The sequence below is a fragment of the Anastrepha obliqua genome, chromosome 4, assembly GCF_027943255.1.
Source record: "Anastrepha obliqua isolate idAnaObli1 chromosome 4, idAnaObli1_1.0, whole genome shotgun sequence".
In the NCBI taxonomy this organism is placed as follows: Eukaryota; Metazoa; Arthropoda; class Insecta; order Diptera; family Tephritidae; genus Anastrepha; species Anastrepha obliqua.
Genome location: NC_072895.1, coordinates 44,412,211 through 44,424,545, shown reverse-complemented (window position 1 = coordinate 44,424,545; position 12,335 = coordinate 44,412,211). Strand labels below are relative to the sequence as shown.

At 36.3% G+C, this 12,335-nt stretch overlaps 2 protein-coding genes across 2 annotated transcripts; both read right to left on the bottom strand.

The window, feature by feature from the left end:
• Positions 1 to 4,823: 4,823 nt before the first annotated feature.
• On the bottom strand, positions 4,824 to 5,846 carry LOC129245293 (uncharacterized). The gene has a single exon (XM_054883373.1). It carries the CDS (start codon positions 5,682 to 5,684, stop codon positions 5,211 to 5,213), a length of 474 nt encoding a protein of 157 aa, XP_054739348.1. The 5' UTR covers positions 5,685 to 5,846; the 3' UTR covers positions 4,824 to 5,210.
• Positions 5,847 to 6,099: 253 nt separating this feature from the next.
• On the bottom strand, positions 6,100 to 7,829 carry LOC129245292 (ATPase ASNA1 homolog). Its single transcript, XM_054883372.1, has 6 exons — positions 7,551 to 7,829; positions 7,356 to 7,473; positions 7,116 to 7,297; positions 6,796 to 7,054; positions 6,551 to 6,727; positions 6,100 to 6,483 (listed from the first exon to the last, which is right to left on the bottom strand). Exons 1-6 carry the CDS (start codon positions 7,661 to 7,663, stop codon positions 6,337 to 6,339), a joined length of 996 nt encoding a protein of 331 aa, XP_054739347.1. The 5' UTR covers positions 7,664 to 7,829; the 3' UTR covers positions 6,100 to 6,336.
• Positions 7,830 to 12,335: the final 4,506 nt, after the last annotated feature.

Below are 12,335 nucleotides of genomic sequence, written 5' to 3'. Positions count from 1 at the left end.
ATTTGGTAGTCGTTTGAAGTAAAAAGTGATTTTTGACGAAAAAATGCCGCCATTTTGTAGGTGTAAAACCACCTTAATATAAAAAAAATGGCGAAAAAAACGTTGGGGGGAGGTTTTTTATATGTAAAACATGTGTGCAAAATTTCAAAAGGATCGGTTGAGTAGTTTTCAAATGCCAATGACTACGCACTTTAAAAAAAAAGGTTTTATGCTCTATAACTTAAAAAGTTTTGCTCGGATTGACTTAAAATTTTAACACGGTATTTTTGAAATGTTTTACTACAATAACATGCAAAAAAAAAATCGATTTTTATCCCTTACCTTTGTTAATTTGGCTAAAGAAATAATTATAATAAATAAAATATAAAATAGTAATTCTTGGAAGTGTACTAATTACTTGACCACCCACTGTATGTACAGTGTATATAAATATATTATATTTGATGCGAAGGCGTTACAATTTTACTGATGCAGTATTGATGATGAATTACATTGAAGATCTAAACTGAAGGGTTTCAATCAACGTTGAAGTGGAAAAGGAAATCAGACAGAATTCTTATTCAAATATATGTATGTACAGATGTTTGTGTTTACGCAACCAATACATGTGTATGTGGTTAAGATTTTGTTTATATATACATATATACATAATTGGCGCGTATAGCCGAGCTCCTCCTCCTATTTGTGGTGTGCGTCTTGATGTTATTCCACAAATGTAGAAACCTACAGTTTTAAGTCGGCTCCGAACGGCAGATATTTTTTATGAGGAGCTTTTTGTCATGGCAGAAATATACTCGGAGGGTTGTCATTGCCTGCCGAGGAGCTTTAAAAAAAACTTTTCCATGGAAATCTAAGATTTTCTTTTAATTTTTTTTTTTTTTTCTCCAGACAGACTAGCAAGTACAGCACTCAGACACAATTAAATCCATTGTACTGCACTCGGATTCCCTTTTTAATTTTCTTTGCCAAGGAGACGAGGTGGTCGATTCTTAACACATCAGTGCCAATGACCTCAAGCCCGATTCGAGCGAAAGCGGGGCAAATGCACAGAAAGTGGTCCGCGGTCTCATGCTTCTCTCCACATGCTGGGCAGAGTGCACTGTCTGAGATGCCCACCTTTTCCATGTGCTTTGCCCAGAGAAAGTGGCCCGTCATCAGTCCAACCAGCCTCCTACAGTCCTCTCTGCTTAGTGACTAGAGGAACTGCGGCAGTCTTTCGGACATGACAGGTAATATCAGTTTTGTCCATCTGCAGCCTCTCTCAGCCTGCCAAGCTCGCTTGTGGGCTAGATTAACCCGTTTTCTAACAGTGGCTTTGATGGCTGGAGAAGGAAGTGGCAAAACAGGCTCCGGGCCCAGGAAGTTGGCCTCAGGGCCTATTCTGGCTAAAGAGTCAGATATCTCGTTTCCCGCAATACCCACGTATACCCGGGACCCATGTTAGCATCAGGCTATTATGTCTACCGACATAGTTCAGCCTGGATTTACAGGACTCGACTACCCTTGAAGTGGTTGGAGGGCTATCCAAGGCCATGAGCGCAGCTTATGCAGACGCATATAGATCTGCCTCTTCATCTGTTTTCCACAACAAAGTTCATAGCTTCTTGAATAGCATACAAGATGCATGCATTTCAAGAGCAAAGTGCAGTTTTGTCCCGCTGGATTCCTCGTAGACCCCAGAGCCGGAACCGTGCTCGGTGCTAGAGCCATCCGTGAAAATGCGAAAACAGTGTTTGCCGGGCTCATTTTCTGAGTTTGACTACAGTTGAGCCTCTGGAAGCACCACACTATATTTCTTGTCAAGCACGACTCTGGATGGTATGGAGTCAAAGGGCATGGCGAGGATCGTTGGATCAAAGTCCATGCCTACTCTGTTGTCCAAAGCCGGTCACGGGCCGTTAAAAGTATTGAATGTAGTTCAACAAATTGTTAAAAATTACTATAGAAACCAACACTTCTGCAGATATGTATGTGTTTCGTCGATTTCAAGAAAGCATTAGATAAAGTTAAGGTTCAACACGTTTTGGAAATACTGACCGAAAAATAAGTACCGAAGCTAATTTTGAATGCAATCAAAAGCCTAAACACTGGATGCAATACAAAAATTGGAGCGGATAGAGAATATAATTCCATGCATGTCTTGAATTAGCCAAGGCGATTCTCTTAACACCGTCCTTTTCAATTTCATAAATGAAGTCAAGCAATTAGAAGGTCGCCGAATGCAACACTAAAGCGTCCCCATTATATGCTAAGCGGGTGACTCTGTTTTAATAGCCAACTCAGAGAATGACCTACACCATCTATTCTACAAATTTGTAGTCACTGCAAAAATATTTAATATGGAGGTATCGATTGAAAAAACAAAGAGCTTAGTCATATCAGAAAATTCAATAACGTGCAAACTTGAATTATGTCGAGGCGCCGAAAAAAGCCATTGTCCGCGAGTGGACCAAAATACCTGCATGTCAGATACTGGCAGCTTGTGATTCGTTTCTGAACCGTCTCAAGGCCATAGTCAAAGCAAAAGGTGGTCATATCGAGCAAAAGTAAATTTCTTAATTTTGTATTATTTTCACGCATTTTTTACTTTGAATTGAATAAAAGTAATTTCCATTGCCTTTTGACGTGATAACGTCTTATAATTCATTTAGCCGGCTGCACGCACGAAAAAATGTGTCGTTACCTTGCTTATTTGTCGTTACCTTGCTCATTGCCGTTACCTTGAATGAACTGCAAGCGAAAGCGCGGAGCGAACGACAAAGCAAACAAAGCAAACGAACGGCAACGTTCGACATCTTGCTCTCTCCTACTTAAGTGAGCGTATATATGTATGTATATGCGCATATGTACATATATAAATTCACGTATTTGTATTTGCATATGCCTTCTTATTGATTATTATTAATTTGATTTACTTGAAGAAATTTAAAATAAAACCAAGTTTGTTAATAATACCTGTTGTTTTAATGTTATTATTATTAATTTTTTTATTATATATGAAGGAAAATATTTAAAGTAATATAATATTTACCATATACCTTATAAGATATGTTGTATACTAATATATGTATATAAACATGCATATACATATACAATTTCGCGCAATTTTCAAAAAGAACAAATCTATATGTAAAGATGCATACAAGTCATATGGACATATCAAATATACGAATCTATTCCGTACGCAAGCAAATGTAAGCTAATGTGCTTGAACTGCAACCGAGAGCGCGGAACGAACGACAAAGAGCACAATCGGCCCCCGCGTTCGGCAACGTTCGACATCTGGCTCTGTCCTACTTGAGTGAGCATATATATGTATGTATGTATATGCGCATATGTAGGTATATAAATTCACGTACTTGTATTTGCATATGCCTTCTTCCTGTGTGCATGGTAATGAACTATTTCTCTGTTGAGAATAGGACGATGATAGAAAAAGTAGGAAATGAAAGGGAGTGTTTCGAGTGTAATGTGTCTTGAAAAAGGCAAATCGATGATGGTGCCTCTTAGAGTTGTTGACTTATTAACGTCTGATGCACAATCGAAATTGAATTGAATTTAATAAATGTTTCGTCATTTTTCACGTTTGTGTAAATGTAACTTGACCTATTCCATTGCAATTCCATTTACCTCCTCCTCTATATCCATACAAAATATCTATCAAACAAATAAAATTAAAATTTTGTTTTGAAAATTGCAACCATTCCATCAATATTTTCTTATGACGTTGTCACGTTAAACTATCGTCAGTAAACCGACTTTACAGACAACCTCTTTTTTCTAATAGCGGTCGCCCCCCCGCAAGCAATATCAAATCTCCGAGTGTGTTTCTGCCATGAAAAAGTTTATACATATGTATATATGTGCATACATATATTATATTTTATTATAATTACTAATATGTTATTATTACAATTATTTATAATTCATTTCAACAGGCGTAGATTTGAGAATACATAATAGTATTTGTATACATACATATATGGATATAAATATAAGATCACACATGCAGGTTTAGGTAGCTTAATAAGATTAGTTTGAAGGCTACATTAAGTAGTTTTATAGTCACTTAGTTTTGAATAGTTTAATGAATTTATTTTTACTCTTTTAACTTCAGTGATTTAATATTTATGACCGGTCGACCCGAATTGAAATGGTAAACTCTACTGCCCAACTTCTCTGATTTGTTTCTCTGTGGATATTACTTCTCAGAGTACTTCTATTGGCCGATGTTAGTAAGTCCGTAATATACTGGTTGTTACATCAAGATTCCTACGCCCTTACATATTAAAAACAATGTATCATAATGGCCCTCGCAAGGGGCTAGAGAAAGATGTTTCACTAATTTGTGAACGGCAGATACATACATAGTTTTTACTAAAATCTTTTTGATAGCAAAAACGCCCTGTTGAGTGAATGAATTATTTTGATGTTTTATAGATATGCAGATGTGTGTGAAACTAACCAAAGGCCCACTTGGGGCATGTCACGCACCCAAACACCAGGTCATAGGTATGAAAAGGTGACTGGGATATCACATTGAAAAAAAAAACACTCAGAACTTTTTACAATTAGAGTTTTTGTATTGATAATGCTATTTGCACTCTATTTTAATAATAATAAGCAAATTAAATAACCCGGTTAAAATTTGACTTTTATGTATTACTGATTGCCGGTGAGGTCAGTATGGCCCATGTGTTTCATTTACTATTACATAAAATGATCTTTCACTTAATTTGAGAATTAAAATTAAAAGCGGCAGAACAGAATTCTTTATGTTCCAGTGAAGTTTACAACAATTTGAATCAAATAAAAAACATTGATTCTCTTCGTTTCAGTAACAAGACTTGGCATTTATTTCAAAGTAGTTTGTATACATTACTTGCAATACATCCTAGAAGTTTTTCAGCAGCTACATTAACTTTTAACTTTATTTCCACTTGATTCAAAGCCTAAATATATGTATTATGTTTAAAATTAAAAATAATTTTCCAAGACAACAGCTCTATCTAAATATAAAAAACGAGTTGTCTGTCGATGTGTGCAGCACTGTATTTTACATACTTAACTGCAACTGAAAATTCCAGCCAGTGTATTGACCTTTACTTGCTGCATTAAAAAAAGAGATGAAAGATTACTAAAATTAGATTTGATCCCTTAAAGAGAATTAGCACCGCCAACAACATGTTCACTCTCGATGTATCATCTATTTAATTCTTTGCTACCAGTTTGTCGCACTCAGTAAAATAGTCAGTGCTCAGCTTTACCAACACAGCTCCGGAAGCCAAACCGGCAATGGTCGCAACGGCTGCATTATCTCTAGGCAGCGCCGATCTCATCAAAGCCCAAGCGAGCACTGAACCCATGCTGAAGAGTGTTCCACCCAGGATGGCGTAAAGTCCACGACGTGAATTTGGCACAGCTTGTAAATGTGGCCGTCCGTATATGTAGAACGCCGAACCGGCTATTGAGCTTAGTAAAAGCACATTTGTCAAATCCTTTTTGGGTAGTACCTTGGAAATAAAACCGGGATTCATTACGTTTACGGCGAGTGCAGCGTGGGATATAACGCCATGCAGTGGTATGTAGTAGTAAAAAACGTTTTCCTTGGTGAATGGTTTAAGTCCCACCTTATCACACAGTGTACAAACTGCATTTTTGTTACTAGCTCCTTCGCTGGCCATTGTTGTATGCAGCTGATATTCTTATTGCGTCAAATTTATTTAAAGTTGACTGGCCGTACAATGTACTTTTAGCAGAGCACTAAAATGCAATATTTGTGACTGGAAGGGCGATAATTTCGTAAGTTCGTCTACCGCCGGTGAATTTACACAAATGTCATTTTCACGTTATATAAAAGAGAGAAGTGCCACAGATAGACGTCATTTATATTTTTGTTCTCACCAGTGTTGTGCATGTGCCGGTTCCGGATAAGTAATCGGGTCACAAGGAAATTGTGATAGAACTAAAATTAACCCTGCACAAAAGTTTACTGTGTTTTTTTCCTTAAAACAGCCAACACATTCTTTTAAATAAGCAATGCCTATACTACTCGCTTTACTATTGCATTAAAATGCGACAGTTTATTTGTTGTATTAAAACCGAATGCATAGAAATGTAAATAGTTGCATGTCCCTGATAAAACATTTTTATATTGCGGATTCATTTTAAAGTTTATTGCTGAGAATATCAAAGTACTACATATATAGTTTGGAATACAGTCGTGATCAGCGAACATTTTTGTTATCCTTATACTTTGTGATAAATTCAAATGCACCCAAAATCTGAACTTCGTTGCTTGCATACCGGGACATACATTAGTTGTTGATCTTAAAATCAATTCGGACTATAAGGTTTTACCAGGTTTTCAGAAAAGTTTTTAATATTTTCAACACCACGAACTTCCTTCTCGAGCAATGGTAATTTTGTAACGTGGAAATCTTCATAGAGATCAGCAATTTGGTCAAGGTATTTTTCTTGTATCTAAAATATAAAAGTTATAAAATTATTAATTCACGCTTTTAACTGTATTCGAAATTGCATGGCATGCCTTATATCGAGACGCGCACATGGCGCATGGTTCTTGGTTTTGTTTCTTGAATAACAGCTGATTGACTATGATGTTGTGTGTGTCTATCCCACATTTAGTCAGCTCCTGTACAAGGCGTTCGGTTTCGTATAGCGAAAGGAATTCAGCGATACAAACGCAAACGAAAGTGGCTTGATCCTGCAATAACAAATATATGTAGAGGTATGTCATTAAATTAATATGACTGAAAATTAAAAAATACCTACCGGATTTCTAAATTGTTCATTAACTTGTCTTATAACTTTTAGCATTTCATCGAGCTTTTGCGTTAAAGAGTCTGCATTAAAGTCTGACATGCCTAGAATGTTGCCGAATTGTGAGATGAATGGCGCTATTTTCATTTTCAATCGCAATAATTTGCCTAAGCCCTTCTCAACGACCTGCGGAAAGGAGAGTAGTCGTAGTGTGTGCCCCGTTGGCGCTGTATCGAAAATGACCACCGAAAAGTTCATTGCTTTGACAAGTCTGAAATAAATAATTGATAATAAAATATTTTTATATGAAACGTTTATTTTTCTGTACGCACTTCATTACTTCCGCATAACTCATTGCTTCATCTATGCCTGGAAGTGCATTGATAACTTCATGTAGCACACCTTTGCTTAAGTGCAGTCCTTCATTTTCGCCCTCAAAATACTCGTCCGGCAATTCGTTGAGCCCAGCATTTGGATCAATTTCCATTGCATATAAATTTGTGAAGCCATTAACCTATATACGAAAATTTGTTTCACATTTGAAATTAGCAACAATTTTTGTTGGTACTTACCTTTGTTGGCACTTTTGTGAATTTCTGATCGAATGCATCTGAAATATTATGTGCGGGATCTGTGGAAATGATTAACACCGATTCCCGCACTTTGGACATTTGTACCGCCAGACTGCAACTATTTATCGAATATTAGAGAACATTTTTTATGGCGATTTATTCATTGGGTTTATCACAGTCATTTTCATAGCTTACCTGCACGTCGTTTTACCAACACCTCCCTTTCCACCTACAAAAATCCATTTCAGTGACGTTTGATCGACGATGTTGCGCAAGCTAGGCTCCATTGGTTCGAAATCATCACCCATTTTAAATTTATTTATGTATACAAATTTTCTTGTGAATAAAAAATAATATGTGCTAAATAAATTTCAGCGCTAATTTTACACGAAAACCACTATGAATATGATGAGTTTTGCTCGGACAATTTAAGTTGTCAATTTGCTTTTCAATTTCTAGCTTCTTTGTGTTACACGTGCCGTTCACAATTGTGTAGCGGTGAAAAATACGGATAAAAAAATTTTGGAATAAAAGAAAAAGGGGTAATAGATCAAGGAATTACTTATTAAATTAAATATAAAAATGTTTACTCATTAGCTTTATAATTTATAAAAACTATTGTGGAAATAGAAAATATTTAAAATACATCGAAAGCTATGCAAACTTCACGTTGAATTAATTCACAATAAGCATCAGCATAACTAAAAAATTGCAGTTTCATTTAACCCTTAGGAGCATGGTGGGAAGCCAGGTTCCCACCTTCTTTTTTCTCAACTTTTCTCTACAGATTTGATATTTATGAAAATGGGACCGAGAAAATTTATTTATATGATAATCCATATATCAAAGAATGTAACTGAAACTAAGAAAATTGTTTTGCGTGAATTTATAAACAATTACAGATAAACAAATTGAAAAAATCGTCTATTTTCAGGAAAAATTCATTTTTCAACAAAGTACATAATGTATAAAGATGGGACATGATACTATAAGGTTTTTGGGGTTGCTGATTACGAATCTGAGGTCAGATTTGAGAAATTCAATATGGCGGATACAAAATGGCGGACATATTTTTTGAAAAATTGTTGGATACTCACCAAGTTTGATATTAGGGAGTTTTTGGGGTCGCTGATTACGAATTTTGGGTCAGATTTGAAAAATTCAAAATGGCGGATACAAAATGGCGGACATATTTTTTGAAAACTTGTTGGATACCAAAAACTCCCTAATATCAAACTTGGTGAGTATCCAACAAGTTTTCAAAAAATATGTCCGCCATTTTGTATCCGCCATATTGAATTTCTCAAATCTGACTCAAGGTTCGTAATCAGCGACCCCAAAAACCCCCTAATGTCAAATTTGGTAAGTTTCCAAAAAATGTTTCAAAAAATAGGTCCGCCATTTTGTATCCGCCATATTGAATTTCTCAAATCTGACCTCAGATTCGTAATCAGCGACCCCTGAAACCCTTAAAATTACATGCAATCATAAAAGCGGTTGGTAAGTAAAATGTGTGCTTCAAAGGGTTAAGGGGATCACTTAATATCAACTCAGAGAATATTTTCATAAGCAGCCGATTTTTTCTTATCAGATTTGAATTCGTAATTAGTAGTTATGGCCAACCGGACCTTGGCGGTTATTTCATATATTCTCTCCCAAATAATATGTAGGTGCAAACGTGGAACGAAAATTTTTTAAAAATAAATTCGAACAGAACTAAACAAAGAAATCCCTTGAGTAATTAAATACTACTAGAACGCATCACATTTGCTTAGGGTCTAATTAAATTAAACAAATGTTCTTGTTTTAGCTATAATCTTGAAAATAGCTTACTTCAGCTCTTTTGTAATTAAATGTATTAAAGGAATGAGTGAATGTGTTTATGTATAAAATTATTTTATGTACATATTTAATGTACTAGGTATCATTTATGTATTTTACTGAATAGTTACAACCAAGTAAACCAGCTTTATTCTGCTTGTTTATTTGAAGGGATTATCAGGGTATACAGAAACTAAAGGTGACCGCCACCTTATTTTTCGCGATGTTGATAACCGGCTGACATCATCAGTTGGAATAATACAAAAAACCTCATAAATATATCAAGGCGAATTCATATAACGTAGTGTTACTAGAACAGCTGATTTTTGTTTTCATCGTATCAACATTTATGGGGAGTGCTGGAGTGACAGTCCGTGGATGGGTATAAATCTGGGTCGTTTCGGTAAAGTAGAATCAATTATCGTGGGAATGCACATTTTCTTTTGCCAGAATATTCGTGGAAGAAAATATGCTGATTTTGATATTCAAACCACCAAATTGCGAAAAAAAATACCAGCAAATTTTATTTTTGAATTAATGCCAATTCGTACGGGCGGTGTTACTGCAACACCTGATTTGTTTTTTTTTTTTTGTTTTTTTTTTTTGTTTTGGTGGTTTGAATGTCAAAGTGTTTAGTTTACACACTGATTCATAATAAACTACCAACGCGAATGGATAAGTAAAGTTAACAGTTTTTTAAGTTTCATCACTATCGATTCACAGACATCAACTCTCCTAACAACCTTTGTATTTGAATTAGGTGAAAACCATGTGACAAAGCTGTTTATTGACGGAAGTCAGTTTTGGCTATCAATTTCGTTTTTTTTCTCTTTTTAATAAGTAGCATTGCCCAGTGCAGAGCAGTATTTGACGAAGCGCATCAAACCAACTAGATGACATAGCGGTCACTTACATAGGTAGCGTGTCAAACGATTTCTGAATGAATGAAAATCCCACACATCCCCACGCACACGCACACACTCTTGTATGGTTTTTCTCACGCATTCATAGAAGGTAAATACAATAATGACTTTCCAGCGACCATTGCTGTGAAGTTGTAGGGCAGAGCCGCGTATGGAGTGAGCAACATTGAGCAAATGTAACGGTGTTGGCGTACGCGCACCGCAACACAAACAAATGTTGAACAAAAATAAATAGAAGAGAATAACTTTGTTGTGTTGTACAATACGGCAAACTGAATGACCAAAGTTATAATGACTGCGCTTCAGTGCTCCATATGGCCCCGTGTTTCAAGAGTCTTAGGAATCTGGTTTATTGTTTGTCTATTTATATAGTGTTGTTATTGTTGCTTGTTATTATTTGCACGGTACATACATACATATGTGAGTACTATATCTGATGGGTTGAGCATGACTTTAGCTACAAGCATTACTTACAAGAAATATATGTACGCAAGTATGTACATATATACATATGTACATAAAAAAGGCTTCTAATGTGTGCTTGTCTGTCTGCTTTAGTTTCAGCCAGCTGTCTTGATGCACAGTGCTTTACAATGACATTTAATTTTCGAAATAAAGATTTTATATACATACATACTTATGTAAGTTGATGTTGCAATACTCCAAAAACACCAATTTTTTTAAAGAATTATTCCTCTCTTCCAGCAAAGCAGTATGCTATAGTAAGCTGGCTTTTCATCAGGGTTGGGCATAGTGCACCAAATAATTAATGGAATAAGCGAATAGTTAAAAAACTGAAAAATAGGGATAGCGAAACTCTTATTTTAACTACCACTAAAAAATTAGTGATACTGCAATTTATTGGTAGTGCAAAATGCCCAGACCTGCTTGTCATATTCTCATACTCAACAGCCCAGAAAGTTTTTTGAATATCCACTATATCACAATATTGAACAGGGCCGCCCCTCATTAGTATTAACTGTTCGGCTCAAATGTGCAACTTCCTTTCAGATTATCCACACCATGTGGCAAGCGTATTTAGCCGTATTTACTGTAACTAATTTTCGCCTGTACCATTTGTATTCATTCATCTTTCAACTTTGCTAACATCGAACACATTCCTCCCTCATGCCTTTCTGTCAAGCTTTTTTCAGTGTTAGCCGATAGCCCTGGTAGCTAGTGCTGTAAACATATTAATTTATAATTTTAATTATTATTTAATAATTAATAATAATGATGTTTTTTTTCGATGTAAAATGTTTCTACTTTGTTCACATCTCCAGATTAGCTTCAGCTCAAAAAGTAAGATTGTTTTACGGCCGGGCAAAGGAGGTTAGTCTTGCATTGGATGAGGCTAAAACAAAATGCTACCGATTATTTGAACATATGTATGCATGTTACTCTTGGCAATTATATTTAGTTTCTCAAGCTATAGCCTCCTTCTCTGAAAGGTCCCCAGAGAATGCCGTCGAGTTCACAGATCTTTTTGACTCCTGCGTCTATTGTACTGGGGCCAAAGGGTTTTCGAAATAGCACACGAAGAAATGGAGTTCCACCTGCTCTGCGCTTTTCTGAGAAATAAGTGGCTCAATTTCATTTGAACAACAGTTAGAGGGATGCCGATGACCAGGCAGGAGATCTCTGAGACCAATTTAATCGACCTCTTTCTGGCAAGATCATCAGCAATTTCATTTCCCTCTTTGTTCCTATGTCCTGGAACCCAGATCAGAGAAATTTTACCGACACACCCAAGAGATTTGATATCTTCTTTACTGGAGTTGACCAGTTTGGATCTGCACCATGGCATCGTCAGTGCCTTGATCGCAGCTTGAATATCGGAAAAAATGTTAATGTCTCTCTCGCTCACGCGTTCCCTAAGCATTCTGCATGCCTGCAGGATCCCTGGGACTTCTGCCTGAATAATACTAGCAGTATTCGGCAGTTTTAAGGAGTTGATAAATTAGCTGATTTAGAGGAAAACCCTGCTCCGACTTCCGACTCCATCTTGGAACCGTCAATAAAGACAGAGATACCAGTCGTTCCCATGACAGTCGGTTCTACGTTACCGGAACGACCCTAATTTATGAATATCTGGTCAAGGGCTGTCACACCAGCAACATTCCTCGTGCATGTAAGGGGAATGTTTATGCTACTACAACAACAACATAGGTATCAGTATCAGTACAGATTTTCTCCTCGTTCCAATCTTGCCTCCTTGGAAAGATCGCTCTGGCAC